This window comes from Agelaius phoeniceus, chromosome 12, assembly GCF_051311805.1.
Source record: "Agelaius phoeniceus isolate bAgePho1 chromosome 12, bAgePho1.hap1, whole genome shotgun sequence".
Lineage (NCBI taxonomy): Eukaryota > Metazoa > Chordata > Aves > Passeriformes > Icteridae > Agelaius > Agelaius phoeniceus.
The window spans coordinates 7,560,001-7,580,166 of NC_135276.1; the positions used below are offsets into that span (position 1 = coordinate 7,560,001).

The following is a 20,166-nucleotide window of genomic DNA, read 5'->3' on the forward strand; positions in this document are numbered from 1 at the left end:
GGAGTGCAGATTTGTGTGTCTTAACAATTTCTTTACTGGTTTGTAATAAGCCAGCAAACTAACACTATTTTTATATTAATTTGGCCTCAGAAGTAGAGTATACTGGAGCATGACAAGAACAACAAAAGTAAACTGGCATATACTTAATAACTGTAACAGTGAATTGCCTCCAATACTAAAATATTTATTGAAACTGGGGGAAAAAAAGCTAAAAAGAATTACCCTCAACAGCCTGCTACCAGCTCTTTAACAGTGGGCAATGTAATGCCTTAAGGTACCTCAAACTGTCTTTCATTTTCTAGACTTAATGGCTGATTGCAGAAATCAATGTTGCCATTAGTAACAGAGTATTTGTTATGGCATGATTTCCTCTGTTGTTAGGCTTGCAGAATGATTACAGTATTAGTGAGGTGCTTTCTTTATAAAGGGCTGAAGATATAACTTTCAATTTACTATCCATTAGTAAGTGACTTTGGAAATATACATGAGGCCAGAAATCTTACCTGTTATTACTTGGAAATTTTATTTCAGCAGTCATAGGCTAGTAACTTTAAAAATTGTACCAGGAAGCTCAATATTTTATAGAGATCTCCAATGAAATATTATCTGCTTTGCTATTTTATACACAGCAAGTAACATGACATATAATACAATTAAAATGTTTCAGTCTGACTTCTGTTTTTTCTTGTACTTTCAAACGGGTGTGAATTAAGCAGAAGGCTTCATACAAGTTAAAATCTGCACATAAGTTAGAAGATTGTCAAAAGGTTAGTAATTTGTATTTCTGAATCTCTTTTTAATCAGCCCAGTGGCCAGGTATAAGGACATAGCTAAGGAACTGACATGGCTGTCAGAGGGAGGGCAATCAGAGAGGGGAGCCAACATGCAGTTTATTATCTGCAGCTCAAGAAGGCATCTTTCCTCACCCTTTTACACAGAGGACAGGGCAGGATCTGCAAGAGAGACACCATGAATAGAAGAGGAGGAGAAAACCACCTTCCAAAACCAGGAGGGAGAGGCCCTGGAAGAGGCACAGCCATTGGTGGCTGCTCAGACCCTGCAGGGCAGGAAGGTGTCAGCTGAAAGGCTGGGAAACCTGCTGCCCTTGGAGGGGAAAAGGGTGAGCAGAGAATTAACCTCAAAGGCTTTGCAGGAACCCAAACACAGATGTTCTGGCAAATAATAGCACATCCCTGTGGACTGTAGGAAACAACCTGACAAGAGAATGCATAAACTACTTTACTGCCATGATTCCAAATACAGCTATGAAGCTTTCAGTGCAGAGAGGGAAGAAGAAGTTATCATACCTGAAGAGGAGGGTGAGGAAGGATGAGGGCTGTCCTCCTGAGCACTCCCTGTCTGCGAGAGACCCCCACCTACTCCACTTTCTTCAGTAATGTTAGAGGACCCTGGTGTTGTTGACCTGCTGACAGACTGAGACTCTTGATCACTTCCAGACCCACGCCGCTCATCGAGACTACCTTGAATTATTTCATCTTCTCCTTTCCTGTCTCTTTTGTGGACCCTGGAGTGAACGACCACTTGGTGGTATGTTCTAAAAACCCTTCCGCAGTCCGGGCATTCAGTTGGCTTTTCTTTTATGTTTCCATGACTTTGTAAGTTGTAATCGAGTCCCTGGTTCATACCATGTGACAAAAAATCTCTACTGCCTTCTAAAGGGTCTAGTTTGCTTGGCAAGTCTCTCTGATTGCCCATTTTAGTGCTGTGAACCAAATCAGCAGGCATTTTCTGCTTAGAGCCATCTGCTCCTACTAACACATACTCCCGCTTCTCCTTATCAAACATAACTCCAGCATTTGCCAAAGTGTCTTCGTGGCTGCGCTGTATCTGCTGCTCTTTAGACAAAAAGCCATGTTCCATGGCCATTCCCCTTGCCATAAGCTGCCAGGCCTGATAGCTGTTTACTGGATCCATCTCTGCTGCTTTGGCGGCAGCTTGTAACCTTTCTATACAGCTGGATTTCAGAGGAGGCACCAGATTGAGACAGCCCAATAAAGAATGTTTATCCCCTTCGGCAATGCTGTGGCCAATGCCAGAAATGGGGGAAAGGAGCTTCCCCAAGACTTCCTTCTCTTTCATGGGCATATCTCCTTTGTTGTAGATCTGATTTTGTTCGCTCAACCTCGCCTTGTCAGGGGGAAGAAAGCCACTCTGCAAACATGACAGATATCTTGAATACAAGTTTGCATGAGCTTCCTGGGACATGCTGCTGATGGAGACAGGTACTTCAGGATCATTAGGAGATTTGTTCTTTACAGATAACTTATTCAGGTGAACTTTCATGTGGTTTTTAAGAAACCAAGGCTCTTTGAATCGCCTCCCGCAGATCTGACAGCAGTGTTCAAAGGAATCCTTGTGCTTTCTCATGTGGCCTTTTAGGAACCAGGCTTGGCTAAACACTTGGCCACACACCTCGCAACGAAACTCATTGGTGGATTGCTCCCCATTCCCGTTGGAGCCCTGGCCCTGTGCTGACTCTGCAGTTATGTGAGCCTTCTCCACGTGGCTGATCAGCTCCTCCTCCTGCGAGGCAGCAAAGTCACACAGAGTGCACTTGTAAGGCTTGTGTAGGATCCTTATGTGCCTGTCCAGCTCTTCTCGCTTCTTAAACTTGCCTTTGCAAAACGTGCATCTGAACCCGGCTGTCTGAGCGACAACCTCTTCCTGGACACTGGCTGGCTTTGGAGAGGGAACAGGGTTTGAAATATCAGGTGTGTTGTGATTAGGTGGCACAGACAAGTTGCAGTTTGCGAGCGGCATGGGCTGGGTGTGCTGCTGTGCTTTCACATCGGGTCGTGGCTGCAGGAGGCTGCTCTTCATCTGCTTGTCCCGAAGAATCGCTCTCTCCTCCAGCTCATGCAGAAGTCTGTTTTCTTCTCGGACCCTTCCACGACCTTTGCCAAGGTTCCCAAGCTTGTGAGTACGCAGGTGTATCTTCAGGTTGCCTTTCTGAGCTGCCCTGTGGTCACAGTAGGGACACTTGAAGGGTTTCTCTCCAGTGTGGGTGCGCATGTGCAGCGAGAGGATGCTGTTGAAGCGGAAGCGTTTCCCGCACAGGGGACAGGGGTACTTCCTGTTCTTCCTAGCGTCATCCTCAATGTCGCTCATCTGAGACATAATCCCCAGGTTCTGTCCATTGAGGAACTGCTGCAGATCCACACGCCCGTTCAAGCTGGTGTCCACCTCTCTGTTGAGCTGGTTTGCCAGCAGGGCCATCTGGCTGCTGATGGGCTGGTTTGCTATGGACATGTGACTTTTGTCTTCTAGTGGCACTGACGCCTTCTCCTCGGGATTCTGCCTGTTCTGGAGCTCTGGGAAGGCATGGCTGAGCTGGGAAGTGATCTGGTGCAGCTTCTGACTCATTGAATATTGCCCATTGAGTATGGTGCTGTTGAGATGGGCGTCAGCTTCTGGCACAGCTGAAGAAACACCAAGGCACAAACTAGCTTCCTCCATCTCTGAAAATCAGAAGATATTTTAGATTCAGACTGTGAAAGAGCTACAAGCATTGAATCACTGGCGTACAATTTGCATTTTATGTTTTACCTACTCATAATAATGCAAAGGAATTAGTGTAAAAACAATTAAAAGTGTATTAAGTGCCAACTGTGCTACACAGTTTTGATCATACATGTACTCATTCTGCATGTGTACCAAGAACTATTCATTACTATTTTAAAATATGCGACAATTTCAAAATCTAATTATTATAGAAGGGGCAAAGGCATTTACCACCTCCCTTGTCCTTCTTGTGAAACTGCACCTGTCTGCATTTCTAAACCTATAAAAAAAGAAATCTTATGCATCTCCCATTTTCATTTAAAAAGCCAGCAAAAAAAACCCCCAAAATAGAAATCCATTTGTAACTTTCAGTTCCATTAACCATATTCAATATATTACACATTCTACAATGAGAAAGATAGTTTTATGATTTGACAAAAAACCGATGGTATGATATTTACTGGTGTACAATAAAACAAGATAATGTTTTGGGAAAAAATAAAGGACAAGCTTTAGAACAATAAAAGGGATTTTGCTTTAGTCAACAAAAAGTGCAGTAATATCTCATTAAGCTGATTAGTATGCTGCTTAGAAACAGTACTAGGTGCTGTAACACATGATTATAATCATAAAAATCCTTCAGTGTTTGCAAGTAAGCATTAACGAGGTATATTAAATTTTAAGGAGACTGCGACTAGCAGCTTTGTAAACCTCTGAGATTAAGATTTAACCCTTCTGTTACAAAACATTGTTATTTTGTCATTTTGAAAGTGAGCTCATCAAAAGGCACATAAATTATCTTCTGCCAAGTCTTTTAATTCATCGTTGAGAACCTTCAGATTTCTGTTCCTAGGAAAACTTGCCAGATTACAGAAGGAATATCTCTGTCCTTCGATGGGTGATACATGTGATTTAAGACACTTTGATTTGTTTTAAAGAGCTCTCTTATGGAACTAGATAAAACCAATTAAAATCTAGGAAAGGTGTTGTGGAAAGCCTCAACAAGTTTAAGAATTCTAATAACTTTCCTAATACACAGTAATGACTACAAATTGTAGCTACACTATGTATATTGCTGGAAATTAGAATTCAGAGCTGTTTGTTAAACACAAGTGCTCTGTTCTGGTCTGCATAATTGTCCACAATAATCCATCCTTGCCATTTCTCTACTCTATACAGATATAATGTATCTATAAAATTCTGTTAAAAATATAAAGTTTCTCATAACTAATTCATAAACTATATGATGCTATAAGATTATATTAGACTACAATTAAGATTTTTGTTGTTCAGTGGCATGATATAACACTTTATTCACTCTCAAAACCACTGAATTCTATAGGTTCTTAAAAAATTAATTTGGTCACTCCTCTCTTTGGCTTTAGCCAAAAGCATTTTTTCCCTGTGTCCTCCACAAAGGCTCCAGGCACACCCTGGCTGGACTCCACTCCTCACACAGCTCCACAGTGGCCACTTGATAGACAATGCAAGGTCCAGATCTGGCACACACTTAAAATGCATGTAATTGTGCTCATGGGAGCAGTCCAGTAGACTTCAAAGGGTGACTCTTGAAAGCAAAGTTCCACACATGATTAAGTATTTGCAGGATCAGGGCCTAAAAACAAAGTATGGGAGGTCTTTGAGGGGAGACCTCTTTGCTCCTGACAAGATGACTGAGGTTGTGACACAAGGCAGATCTTGTAAGTACAGGAAAGAGTTGTATTCATGTGTATTAAAAAAGAACAAGGGCTACCTAATTTTGCCCATATACATAACAGATCTTTTTCAAAATTTAACAGTCTGATTTAGGTCACATATTGGGGGCCCATTATTTGCCTGCTGTCAATGTTGTTATTCATAAAAATATAAAGAAATTAAATCTATAAAAGGACTCCACTTAAATTTAGCTTGCAGTATCTGATTTCCAAAAGTAGAGAGTAGGAGAACATAATCAAGCCAGGTGTTCACCCAAGGCCATGTAGTAAACAAGGAAAATTCTTAATTTCCATTCAAGTTTTCTGTGCAGCAGACCACAAAATCATTCAAAATGTGGGTACACACAAACCACTTCTGTTTTTTATTTAATTTTTGAAAGTTTGCTTAACTTTTGGAACAAATCAAATTCATGTTCAAAAGGATTAATTAAACAACTGAATACTTGTGTCCTTAGGTCTGCCATTGCCGGAAGTTAACTGAGATTTTGAATATCTGCCTATGTGCTTCTTAAAAAAAAAAATAACAAATACTCTCACAAATAACAACACAAGAGAAACCCTAAAACCTGAATCTACTTTTTGTCTGGATTCCACATACCCAGGAGTGTTATTTCTCCCCACCATGCTTAAAACAAGGCACGCTGGCAAACAAGAACGTGACAATTCCAGAAATGCATAGCATGTGCTGACACACACAAACACTGAGGAATGTTTAGAAAGGCCTTTGTGAATTGTCATTATTCTATAACAGCTTCAAAACTAAAGTGTAAATTTCTTTTTTTTTTTTGGTTGATCTCAATAGGACCTGGTGCTTTTACATGCTCGGAGAGGTTTGGGTAGTTAATTTTAGCATTTTATGCTCTATCAAAGTTTGGAAATGCTGACAGATCCCAGTGGAATTTATTAATTCTGATGTTTAACCCTAAGCATCAGTTCAAATGTATGGTTATTTGGATTGGGGAGGGGAGTTGTGGTTGAGGTTTCTGTGCTCCTTTTTCAAATATAACTTTAATAAAGTAACAGCATTTGTAGCTGGAACATGGCAAGTTTTCCAATTTTTCCTTTTTGCTATTTTCTGTCTTCCAAAATCATAGAGAAATACTTAATGTAGAATATTGAGAGAACAAGTAAAAAAAATAGTTTAGAGGAATACCAAATCCATAATTTCTCATTTAAAGACTAATAATTTTGGATCAAGTCAGGGGAGCCTGACCCCCCCCCCCCCCCCCATGGATCTTTTGGCATGGCAAATGTTTTACATTTTTTATTAAATATGCAGAGAGGTCAGCAAAGCCTCTGCCTAGTGAGCAACAACCAGCTCTGAATGCCACCCACTCTGACCAGCCGTGCAGCTCCTGGGATCCAGCTACCTCCATCTCAAGATGTGTTCTTCACTTGAACTGCATTTCCCCCCTCATCTGCAGGCACTGAAAGTACTGCCCTGTGGAATTTCTCCTCCTGCCATGCCCAGTCACAGCTTTTCTGAACACAGGGACCTTGCTACTGTTCAGCTTTCACAGAAACCACTCCTGGTATCCCTCAGCCCTTTCACAGCAAAACCTACCAAAATCTCATCTTGTATCCACATGCAAGACAGAAACAAAACACAGCCTCATCCATCATTCCACTATGAATTAGATAACTCAATCTAATTTTCCTAATTTCTCTAAAAAAAAAAAATTTAGCAATTTCATTCTCTCCCTCTTTATCTATCATCCCTGTCTAGATCTATGGCCAGAGAGGGTTACACCAGGGGGAGTAAGGGGCTTTCATTCCCCTCTGGGGCCCCTGCAGTTCATGGTACCCACCTTGGTGTCAAGGTATACAAAAATAAAAAATCTGGAAAAGTCAATTTATAAGTGCTGCTTTGATGCTCCATGATAGGGAAGACCTCTAGCTTTCAATTGTTTAATATATAGTCTATCACATTATTTTCATGATCCTGATCTCTCATATAAGGAAAGGCACAGAATGTTTTGCCATCTCTCGTGCTGGGAACAGAAGCACAATGTTCTCTGTAGTTAACAAATGTTTACAAAATGAACTGCAAATCAAATTTGAGATTGTTAAAGAATTCAAAATATATTTGTTGAAGTTTATTTAGTAAATTTCCGACCTTTAATTATCTCAAATGTTGGGTAAAGACAGTGTCTCAAGACATGGCACCGCACCGGAGCGTGTTGGGATCAGGAGTCATGGGCTGCCCTTTCTAACCTAAAGAAACCCTCAGCTCTTGCCCAGGTGAGTTGCTGTGGCCAAAAAGCCCCAAACTGACCCTGCTGCAGACACAGGCTACACCCAGCTGGGTTCACTCTGCACCCTTGGGAGGCAACACACCAACCAGCCAAGGCCATCTGGCCACAAACTGTACCCAGTGTGCAGGATCCTGCTCCTCTGAGCAGGAGCTCAGCTTATGAAACTCACTATGGGATACAGATATTATAAAATACTCTCTCTCATCTCCTACATAAAGGTACAGTGAGACATTCAAGTCCCTTTGATGATACTAATAGTTATTTTGATTTCACTCACATTTTTGCCCTCAAGACTATTTCCTGTGATATCAATAGCGAAAGTTCTGGCTTTAGCCATTTCAATTGAACACACAGATTTTATTTAACTATTTGAAATGGATTACTGGAATTTAAAACCAATTATAACACCAGAAATGCCTGTCATCACAACTACATTAATGTAATACGAGAAGCTGAGCTTCCTCTTGCTGGAAACAGAGAAAAAAAAATATGGCAAGCAGGATGAGAGAATTTAAAGATAAATCTATGCCTGGGCACACATGTAAACATATGCAGGCACATGAAGATCTGTATACAGACACATATGTGCAGACACACACCTGTTATCTTTGTAAACAGATGGACCAAATTCAGCTCTTATTTACACCTGTTCATTCCTGCTGGACACACACACACACTGAAGCTCTCCCCTCTTCAGTGCTGTAGAGAAAACAGTCATTTTAAAGCCACTGTTGTGCTGTTATTATAGCTTAGATTAGGTTAGTTAAAAGATTTACAGTTCAGTAAGCAAAGTAATGCTTTACAAGCTCACGTGTTTAAACGACAAGCTCGCTCTGGCCCTGATCCTCTGAGCAGTTAGAGCTACACACACTGTTACTTATGCTTTCAGAATATAGACCTGGTATTTATCTTTCCAGCTAGAAAAATTCACATATATCTACATTATCTTGTGGTCCACTGGCAAATTCTAAATACTCCAATACAGACTGCTTCAGTTCTTAGCAACTCGTAAACAGGTATTGCTGAGATCAGAATATATATTGAATTTTTATTAAATATTGTTCTTATTGTTGCAGCCGAAACAGTTGAACTAAAGCTGTTATAAGCATAATACACTCCTGTTAAGAAATACAGAACACCAGACTACTGAACCCTTTCAGGGTCATTAAACAGCTGTAAACATTATTACAAAAATAAACCAGAGATTTCATGCTTACATTTTAGCCCAGAGCTTGGTGTGCTGAGCAAGTACATTTTTTTCATCTCTTACAATCAACGCTGGTGACATTTGGGCATCCAAACAAATTACATCACAAATATTACTGAGGTGGGTAGGATACTGAGCAGTTTATTTGCCAGATGATTAATATATAAACAGTAGGGCAGGATAAATGACCTACTCTTCTTTGACTGATTTGTAGGCAATACTAAGAGACATAGATGTAAATAGTTAGATTTTAACAAAAACATGTGTGCACGGAAGGGGAGGGAGAGATCAGCTGTATTTAATGCCACCAGGACAGCATTATCCAGTCTGATAAAATGAAATAAACATTAGGCCAAATTCTATTCTCATTTTACTTATGTAAAATAGAGTAATTGCATCGACTTCATAGGAGTTTTTGTTAAGTAGGTGTCCTGTTCCTTGGGGTATAATATAATTATATCAGGAAAATATATGGTTTCTGGAGTATAACAGGATGTCTTTAAAAAAAGAAAGTTGGCCTACAGGTAATGTGTCCTATCTTATTTGTTTTTATTTAAACATTATTAAGGCCAGCTTGGTAATTGGCTATCACCATTAGTGACATTAGCACATTTAGGCTTTGTAGGCATTGCAGAGCACCTGTAACTCGCAGCTCCTGAGAGCTGGTTTGGAGCAGGAACAGAGCACAGCCTGCCCAGAGCTCTGGGGGAGACTCCAGGGCTGGCCCATCCCCTATCCCAGGAGATTCCAGGGCTGCCCCATCCCATATCCCAGGAGATTCCAGGGCTGCCCCACCCCACAGCTCCAGGAGGCTCCAGGGCTGCCCCATCCCATATCCCAGGAGGCTCCAGGGCTGCCCCATCCCATATCCCAGGAGATTCCAGGGCTGCCCCATCCCATATCCCAGGAGATTCCAGGGCTGCCCCATCCCCTATCCCAGGAGATTCCAGGGCTGCCCCACCCCACAGCTCCAGGAGACTCCAGGGCTGCCCCATCCCACAGCCCCAGGAGCCTCCAGGGCTGCCCCATCCCATATTCCAGGAGATTCCAGGGCTGCCCCATCCCATATTCCAGGAGATTCCAGGGCTGCCCCATCCCATATTCCAGGAGATTCCAGGGCTGCCCCATCCCATATTCCAGGAGGCTCCAGGGCTGCCCCATCCCACAGCTCCAGGAGGCTCCAGGGCTGCCCCATCCCACAGCCCCAAGATATTCCAGGGCTGCCCCATCCCACAGCTCCAGGAGGCTCCAGGGCTGCCCCATCCCATATTCCAGGAGGCTCCAGGGCTGCCCCATCCCACATCCCAGGAGACTCCAGGGCTGCCCCATCCCACAGCCCCAAGATATTCCAGGGCTGCCCCATCCCACAGCCCAGGAGGCTCCAGGGCTGCCCCATCCCACATCCCAGGAGACTCCAGGCCTGCCCCATCCCACAGCCCCAAGATATTCCAGGGCTGCCCCATCCCCTATCCCAGGAGGCTCCAGGGCTGCCCCACCCCACAGCTCCAGGAGGCTCCAGGGCTGCCCCATCCCCTATCCCAGGAGGCTCCAGGGCTGCCCCATCCCCTATCCCAGGAGATTCCAGGGCTGGCCCATCCCACAGCCCCAGGAGGCTCCAGGGCTGCCCCATCCCACAGCCCCAAGTTATTCCAGGGCTGCCCCATCCCCTATCCCAGGAGATTCCAGGGCTGCCCCATCCCACAGCCCAGGAGGCTCCATCCCACAGCCCCACACCATCACCCATCCTCCAGCGCCGGGACCACGCAGGGGGCAGCCGGGAAGGCATTTGACAAAACTGTAGCTGCTTTGTAGTGCTGATATTTAAACAAGCTGCTTATTGATTCCAAAACAAAGTACTCCTTTAGTAACAACAGAGCCAACTCATTCCACAACAGTTTTTATGTCTTAAAGAAGGGTTAGCAGAGGGATTTTGAAGTTTCAAAAGTCATTAGCAGACAGAAAATGGTTTGCTGAGGCTGTACTGCCTTTGCTCTGGGCTGGAAAGAGAGTGGCTTTCTAAAATACCTGTTACATCTGCAGGGTACTTTCTAGTTAGCACAGCCTTTGGGACTGATAACTGATCAGTGGAAGATAAATCACCAGAGCAGTCTTTGGTTGGTAGCACCCATGGAGTGGAGGACTGTGAACCGTTTGTGATCACAATCTAGGAAGATGAGCACAGAGGAGAGGAGAGGTCATTTATAAATCTCACTCACAGATTAGAATAGAAAGATTAGAAGAATGCAGACAAGCTGTTTGATTTATTGCTACTTTGCATGTGACTTAGCAAAATCTGTTTTCCTCCTTATTTATTCTATTTCACTTGCATATACTTAAGAAGTCAGATCCAAAGAAGAGAAGGATAAATAATTGCTACTGAAAGTTCAGTAGATTAAAAAATAAAAAAATCATGATTTTTTTTCCAGGCACTGGTTGCATCTGGGATCATTATTTCTTAGCTTATAAACATTGATTCTCATTTTACTTTTTTTTTTCCTAGTGATCTTTTGATGGTAAAAGTAAAGAAAAGAGTGATACCAAAATTCATATTGGAGCCTTATTTGTGGAATGCTTCATTAAACTAAAGCTTCTGTTACTTTAGAAACAGCATTTTTTAAAGTAAATTTGTTATTTTCATGTAATTTGGAATGTATACAACTGATTAAACCCTCTCCAATTTGATCAATTTCCTGTAGCTCCTATCTGATCATTCACTTTAATTAATCTAACTGGCATCCACATCAGACTGAAGAAACCTTAAAATTAAGCTTTTAATGAACCACTTTACCATCACAGAGTACAAATAAAATAATAAAATGCCTGGAAGACTCTACAAAGCACATTTATTATTTAATTTTTTTGTAATTTTTACAGCATGGAAAGGGCTCTGAATCTCCGATTCTCATCTGAGGACACTGCACTGCACTGGAAGTCTGCAACGCTCTAACCCATTATATAACATTAAAAGATACATAATGTTGACCCTATTAATCCTGCATTCCTCACACAGGGAAGTTCCAAATAAAAGGCCAAGCATTTCAGCTTGGTGAGGACAGGAGGATCAGGCCCCCTGAACCAATTACAAAGAGATCAATAAAGAAGACTTAAGACCACAGAACTCAAAGCACAGTTTGAAACAACTTAAATCCAAAACTGTAATGATGAGTTGATGATTTTTTTTTTTCATTTCACAAAGGCTTAGACTTAGATTTTGTGCACAGCTAAATATAATGTCAAATGCACGCACATATGTCCCAAAGATCAAAGTATGATTGACTGTGAAATATTCATATGTGATAGCCCAGCGAGATTTTGTTTGCAAGGGCACCTGTCAGAAGCATAAGCTTGGATACAAATCATCAAATAAGTATGTGAAATCATTACTAAAATCCAGGCATGCAATCAGATAGTCAGTTGTCTGAAACTGCTGGACTGTAGCCAGCACAGTGGCTCAACAGACTAATGCTTTGGTCTTTGCAGATCCTCTGGGGCCTGGTTCAGTTCCTCCTGCTACTGGTCAGGTCAACTGTCTGTACCTAGTGTTGACTTTCCTGGCACTTAATGCTAGGAGCAAAGCAAAAAAACCCGAGTCCATAAGTTGCCTTTGACCTGAGCCACAGAAACATCTGCTGGTTGAGTCACAAAGTGCTTGTTGGCCAAGTTTAACAGGATCTGAGCCTGCTGCGGATCAGCTCTCTCAGCAGTAGGTGTCACTGCAATAAATAGATGGATTTCAAGGGACAAAGACACTCATTGCCCGGGAAAATGCAGAAACAGAACACCCCTGAATAGACTTTTGAAAAGTATGTGGTCCAGTTAGACTTTAACTTTAACATTTATGCAAAATGTTGGGAATCTGGTTTAGGGAGGAATTAAATTTCACGAGTGAGATTGTCAACAACAACATCACCGTAATTCTGTCCTTTAGTCCTGTGTCACAGAGATCCTTTAATTCACATTAATCACCTCCCTGCAATCCCAGGTCTATTAGGTAAAGACTGTTATAGTTAAACCTTTAAAAAAAGAAAAAGCTTTCTAAGAAATTAAGTCATTTGCTCTAGTGGAACAAAAGACCTACTTATATGGAAAGACTCTGCACACTCAACTGTGGTTGTAGGACTGAAAGACCCCAAGGTTAGCCTATTTTTTGTCAAATTAGAGAGCCTATACCCAACCCTATCTGCATACAGAACAAGGAGAGGGAGAATACTTATAACAGCTTGGGAGGTGGGGGGATGATGTCTCAAGTATAGATTTAATTAATAGAATGCATATTTTGAAGAAGCAGTAACCAATTTATATTTGAAACAGAAATATTTGGTATGCCAAGTAATATCACAGAGATGTCAGCCAAGTCTACACCATATTTGGTTTCATTATCACAAAATGGTTTGTAGGATAATTAAGGATGCTCCAAATTGCATGCTATTGAGTTAGACTGTAGACAAAACAATGCATCACTAAGCATATGGGCTACCTGTGATGACATCAAGACAGAAACTACGTGCCTAAGAAAGTGTTTTAAGAAAAAAGAAAGATTAATATATTAAATCTCGTGTAACCTGTTGCACATGAAAGAGAATATATGTGATAATACATACTCCTAAAGTACATATATAATAGCACTGCATTTATTTTACTTCCAATAATTCTAAATGGGGAACAAAAAAGAGGAAGAAATATAGAGAAAATGAAAAGATAAATTGCTGCATTCTTCAAGGTCAGTATATTTAAGGAAAAAACAACATTAAAAAAAAAAATCACCCCCATGAAAAGCATAAAGGGCCACACGACAGATGTGGAAACAGCCCCTCCTTTCTCCCCAGCAGCTCCTGCCCCAGCATTCCCTAAAGGCCTCCAGCACATGGAACCCCAAAGCACACTGTGATCAATTCAATCAGAGAGGAGAGGAGAGGAGAGGAACACCTTTGCTAAATGTTTCTTTGTTGGGTACAGAAACATCCAACATCTTAATACAATGGAAGTGGAAACAGGTAAAAATTCAGAAGTAACTTGCCCAATTTCTGTGCTCCCAAAGAGCATAAAGGGACCAAGGTTTTCAGAATTTCAGCACTGTAGAAATAAGTATCCCAAACTGATCATTTCCACATCTCATTTAGGAAAAAGCTTGCCATGTATCTTGACTTAAATAGATGGCTCATCCTCTGTAAAGAAGCCAGGGACAGCATCCAGAACTCTTGACTCCCATTGCTTAGTCCAGTATGCCAGATAGCTTTCCTTTATCAAACATAATTGACTGCTGAATAGACAGGGTTTTTTAACTCATGGCAAACCTGTCAGCATAAATTTTTTTTGTTTGTTTAAAATACTAGAGATTTTTGTTGTTTTTTTTTTTTAAAAAACAGAGATCCTTGGCTGTTAATACTTTCTATCTCCAACTTCTATCTTCCCTCAATCCAACTGATATATTTTTCTTCTCCCTATAACACATAGACTTGGTGACAAAAAATACCACACATAATTTAGATGGTCATAGTGATTCTTAGATACAAGTGGCTTTGATGAGTTATTACTCATCATATTAGTTTAATACTAATTTCCAGGGGGAAAAAGAAAAAAAAAGGATAAAGCTGAGAAAGGCTTAAAGTTTGAGTGGAATGAGATGAAGTAAAAGATGCAGTTGAAATAGGCAGGGACACTAGAAGCAGGTTAATGCTGGAAAAATAGAGCAAACATTTCTCAGAATACCCCTTGTGTTTGCGGTCTCCCAAAAAGCAGAAAGAAAAAACTCGTTAAAGAATTAAGTGGAAAAGATAGATGAGGAAATACCACACAGACTAAGGCATGAAAAAAATGTACTTAAATAATACCAAGTAAAATGAAGCAGAAGAAAACACAAATCCCCTTTATTGCATTGGTGTTCTGTTCTGCCTATATTCTTACTGATACATCACTGCTTCTGTCATTTAACTTTATTAATTGATCACTGTCATCAACACAAGAGCAGAGCTGGGAACTCTAAGGCCAACTTGGACCTCCTAAGCTGCTTTCCCACTGATACAAGTGGCTCAGGCTTACCAGGGTGTGGTTAGCAGTCACTGTGCTGCTCAGACACCCACCCTGGGGTCAGGAGTCTCCAGAAAACAAGCTCTTTATCATATGTCCTTTTAAAGGAGCAAAAAGAAATACATCACACTACTCTTTCAGAGGGAGGAAGGCAACCCCAAACAGGAACATCTCTGCTAAAAGTAACTGACTCAGGGTATTTGCCTGTATTTTCCCAGCTGATTTAAAATCCTCTTTACCTGTTGCAGTGAGATTATTCTGCCTCTTCCTCTGAATGTTGGTACCAAACAGTTGTAACAGTTTTGCAGTTAAACCAAGGGAATGGCAATGATGTTACAGCAGTGACCACAAGAAAAGGTCCTATTTTTGCAGTGCTCTTGGCTGCAGTGGGGTGCAGCCCCTGAAGGGAACAGAGAATCTCCTCCCTTTGCCCTGAAGGTACAGGAAAGGGAATCACCTCTCTCTCCATGGAAGCAGAGATGTGAGCCCTGACTGTGGTGAAACAGGACCTTCAGGATCCAACAAGCTTGGCACCAACTGCTGCTTGGGCACCCCTGTTTTATCTGGGCACAGTAGCTTTGACCATTAATAGAAAGGCACTGAAAACCTGGCAGACACATGGCAGATAGATGAATGAGAGGAGAAGGAATACTGTAAAAATACAATAACATTTCAAAGCTACCTGCAGGATAAAAATCCTTGAAATAATTTTGATGTTAATTGCAACATTGCAGGCCCTTGGCTGAAAAGACAGCCTCTCATGGTGATAGGTGAGTGGTAACAAAGCTGACAAAGAAAGTCTGATAAATGCAATCCCAGGATGACAGACCCTGGCAAGTTCAATTACGGTTGCAAAGTCAGGTGGGAGATGGACTCTGCTGACTGAAATATATCCTTAGCAGCCAGCTCTGGGCACAAACAGCTCTGACCAAACTCCTTTGAGTGACTGACAGCATCCCAGGAGCCTTCAGTCCCACAGTGAGCTGAGAGCAGCTACAGTTGTTATCAGAAGGACCAGGGACTAACAGGGACTGCTTCACTGCAAGATTTCAACACAACACACACAAAACCACCACAAACTCTCAGTGAAACTATTCCAAGCCTCTTGAAAAACTGTGCAAATCAGCAGTTTGTGTTCACTTTCTCCAGTGTAAAGCTTCGCTCAATGTTAATTCACACTGCTGCAAACCAGTGTGAATCCAGGTGACTCCAGCTAAACACAAAAGGAGGGGGAAAGGCTTGGTGGCTCAGGTTCAAGCACCTGGCCATGGGAGGCAGAGACTGGGCTCCCACTGCTTGCAACAAGAGCATCAGGGAGATTCTCTTCCTACAGGGCTGAATCCCAAATCTCCAGAGCTGAGAGCATTCAGGAGTTCCCACACAAAATCCCTGCTTGGGTAATGGTATTGCTCCTGTTGCCCAAGCAGAAACTCATTTTTCTGAATTCCAGCCCCTTGCACCTACACTTATGAATATGGAGATCATTATACCTCTTTCTAATTAAAAGGATTTTCATCTCCTTAGTTTTATACTTCAGAATAGACTAACTATTCTTATTTGATGTGAGAAAGAAAGAAGTAGATGTACAGAGCAAATTGTGGCTCCTCATACTTCAGTGCAAAATTATCTGAGAATTTAAGTCAAGTTCAATCAAAGTATTTGGCTTCCTTGCAGCTTTACTTTTTTTAATTTTTTTTTAAGTAACAAAAAGAGAATTCTTTTCCCAATTTTTTGTTGAATTTTATTTTCCGACTGACTTTTTTAGGAAAAAACCAAACTCACAGTGTTATTAAACAACTTCTTTGTTCTCTTTCTGTGTTTTTCAGAAATATTGGAAAATGACAATAGCATAAAAATTATACTGTAAAAAGTGTAAGCACTGTGAATGAGCAGAGTTATTCATTTATATCCCCAGCTTATGAAACGCCCGTATCAAGTATCCTTTATCCAACAGCAGACTCTTTTAGCTTCAATCAGCAGAGCTAACAATATGTTATTGATATGATTTCAGGAAGCTGTCAGCAGGCAGCTTTGCTTTCAGCTCCTCAGCTCTGGTGAGCACACAGAACGTACCTGTGCCTCTCCCGCAGGAGAGCTGGCAGCGAGGTGCACATTCCTGTCAGCTGTCACTGCAGAATAAAGAGAAACCTAAACAGGTCTTCCTCACTCCCTGCAGCCCCACAGTCCTTACACAGAGAGAACACACTGCTGCTTCACTGGGAATGCTCAGCAGCACCACAAACCCTGGGGTGCTGAGGGTGGATCATTGTCCCTGCAGGGAGCAGCAGGGCAAGTGACCCAAGGGCCTTCACCCTTCTTGCCCCATGCCCACCTCCTCCCCAGCTGGCCTTTAATAAGTTTCCACCTTCCTCCTGTTCCCTCCAATTCTGCCCAGCCCAAAATGAGTAGGAAGAGGAGTGAGCAGGGGGTAACCAGGAGTTCACCTCTGCAGGCAGCAGAGGGGTGAAATGGTGCCTGCAGCTTTGTACAGCCCAAGCCAGGTGTCCAGGAGCTGTCAGAGCCTGACTCCTGTACATGGAGCTACAGGAGGGATAAATGGGGGTGCAAATCAGGACCCCTGGTGTCCTGGTGCACCTGCTCCTTTGGGCTCCCATCAGAAAAGGGGTGCAATCAAAAGGAGAGGTGAGGCTCTTCTGTAAAGATGCAAACTTTTTCATTTTTAACCACTTCTGCTTGAAGGAAAAATAAAGTTAGCACAAAATTAAGTCCAGTATTTTATAGATTATATTTATGTGCTACTTTAGTTTCAGGATCTGAAGAATAATCACATATGTCAGAAGCCACGACAGGTAAGCTAAAAGTGCAGCTCTTTCCACTTTAGGAAACCAGTGGGTTTTAAAACTAGATTTCATATTGGCATACAAGCTTTAATAACAAAAGAGTATTTTGTACTGTTAGATGCTGGTCATTTTTTTGTCTGACAAAGAGCAATAACAGGCTGCTGCAGGAGTTAGCAGAGTTTCTGGTGAGGTTTTTTTCCTCCAAATGATCAGAGAAAGTACCGTACTTTCAGGATGTGCCTCACTTGCTCTTAAAAGGGTAAAACAAAATATTCTCCTAGCTATTCTAAGCCTGCCATATAAGTATTATGCTGTTACAGATTTCAAAAGGTTAGCTTCAATGAACCTGACATCAGTATAACCCAAAATAACCCATTCAAGAGAAAAGTAAGAAATAATTGCTGTTTTCTCTTTTTTTTTCCTCAGCTATATTGCTATAATGATTTTGCATAACAGATTGAACAAAGTGCTGTTGTGACAGGTGGTAGAATTCAGCTAGTAAGCACAGAGACAGGGTTCAATTTAGTTTGTGAATCCTTTAATTGTTGTGCAGCTAATTAAAGAAGGTTCTTTACACTCGCAAGTGTTTACCGTTGCTAGTATGCATACATGAAAAATTAAATTGTGCCTTCAAGGGCTGAGAACTATAGAAAAATCATAGCTGATTCTGCAACATGCTTACCAGCTCAAAATAGCTGCTTTTCACAATTGGAATTTGTAAAACTTTTTGCTAAGCAAATATAGAGCTAATTAGAAGTGTTCGTTGGACCAATTAACATTTAAATAAATAAGCCATATTGCACATTTCACAGTCTTTATTTAATGATGCTTCTTAACTCTTTGGAAAGATTCCTTTAAGTACAAATAAGTTGTCATAAAAATGAAAGACAAAAATAACACCATAACAGTATATTCTATGCTTTTTTCTTTTTGCCTTGAAGTCTTCTCTAAAACTCTATACCTGTTACTGAGAAAGGGGGGTACACAAATCTGGTTCCTTCTTTCATCTTGTCAAGTTACCTTTCCACCTTTTTGAATGCAAACAGAAAAACATATTTGATTACTATTTAAAGTGTTATGATAGCTCTGTTTGTTTTGCCCCATGGAACAGAATCTGTTTTAGACAAAAATTCTTACTTTTATCTCATAAAATGGCCATTCCAGCCCAAAAGAAGGGTGTTCTCAGAAGAGACTGCTCTTAGTGCAACAAAAACAGCAATTTTAAAGTTGCATATGCAAACAACTAAGCGACAGAAAAAACCTAAAGCTGCTTTCCAGGCCTGCTGTTTGCATTCCCACAGCAAAACTAGCTCTGTTGTTATACCTAACCCCAGGGCTGCAATTGCCTGTCTCTTCGGGGTCAAGTGATATTTTGCTTTCAAAACAACTGTCTTTTAATTTAACAGTCCCTTTCAATCAATAGGACTCCTTCAGCCTGCGCTGAACATACATTTTCTCTCTCTCTTTCAACCTCCAAACCCCTACCTGACACAAAGGTTACATTAAAAACAGGGGAAAGGCTTCTTTCTACTTTTTTCCAAGGTGCATTGCACTACCTTGCAATCACACTAAGAGCTAATGTGGAAGGACTCGTTGTTGACCTTGGCTTCCAGCACAGAAAACCAAATTAACAAGGACCAATTAACATTCAAATAAATAAGGAAGATTAACAAAGAATACTCTGCATACCAAGAGGGTAAAATAAACTAGAGGAAGGAGTACTGTATCTCCCTCAATCAGGAGGAGTGGAATTCTCCAGGAAGGACCTCAGCCCATCAGAGCATGGATGCACAGGCTGCTCTTTCCAAGGCCTGATGAGCTCCAGAGGGGATGAGGCTGCGAAACAGGCAAAGCTCTAACTTTGGAAAACCTTTGGGAAGACGTGCCAAGACCCCACAGTGCTGCATGATGCTCCTGTGAAAGGAAAGGTGCTCCCCACCTGCCTGGTCTCTCCTCTGCTCCTTTCTCCCAGGGCTGTTGGTGTTTGGGATGGCTCTTCTGATGCTGGGCCAAGGGGAGTGCATGGCTTTGAGCTCACAGCTGGCCAGCAGAGCCCAAGGCAGACACTTCTTGCATGGATGGTCAGTGTATGAGGTTTCTGACAAAATTTTTAGTCAGAAACCTGACTGTGTTTGGTTTTGGTTTTCTTAGATTCAGTAAATTCTGGTTTGAGTCAAAGAGAAGTGGCCAAAGAACAACCAATACCCCAAGAGGAAGGTATTTGGGAAGTCCATAGAGACTGAAAATTTTATGGTTTAAAATGTACATTCCATTACACTCCACCTGAAGGCTCCAACCTAAGCTTTTGTGCTAATTAGGAGTAGCTGTTCTGAGTACTGAGTTGCAAAATACATGTATGAAGTTCTCAAAATTTCATGGTTCAGAGCAACCCTGTCTCTATACAACTTTAATTTGTAATACTCCTTTAACCTTTCTTTGGGGGCAGTGGGGGACACACAGGTAGCCATAGCATTTTCTGATCCATTTCTGATCCTCCTGTGCCATGAAGGATCAGAAATGGATCAGAAAATGCTACACCAGGAAGGATGAAAGAGGGATGAACCCTCTACCTTCATCATCCTCTGCCTCTTGCTCTTTCTGTGGGTAAATCTACAAAAATTACTTTAAGCTGGCAAAAT

General features: G+C 41.6%; 1 protein-coding gene across 12 annotated transcripts in view; it reads right to left on the bottom strand.

Annotated features, from left to right (window-relative positions):
- The window catches only part of ZNF536 (zinc finger protein 536), a 345,510-nt gene that overhangs the window by 183,186 nt on the left and 142,158 nt on the right, over nucleotides 1–20,166 (bottom strand). For 11 of the 12 annotated variants that reach the window (XM_077184912.1, XM_077184919.1, XM_077184918.1 and 8 more), the window contains one exon: nucleotides 1,308–3,479. In XM_077184912.1, the coding sequence (XP_077041027.1) occupies nucleotides 1,308–3,477 (2,170 nt within the window). In that variant the 5' untranslated portion in view covers nucleotides 3,478–3,479. Of the gene's footprint in view, nucleotides 1–1,307; nucleotides 3,480–10,724; nucleotides 10,864–20,166 lie in introns of all 12 variants that reach the window. The other variant, XM_077184915.1, reaches the window with a different exon arrangement.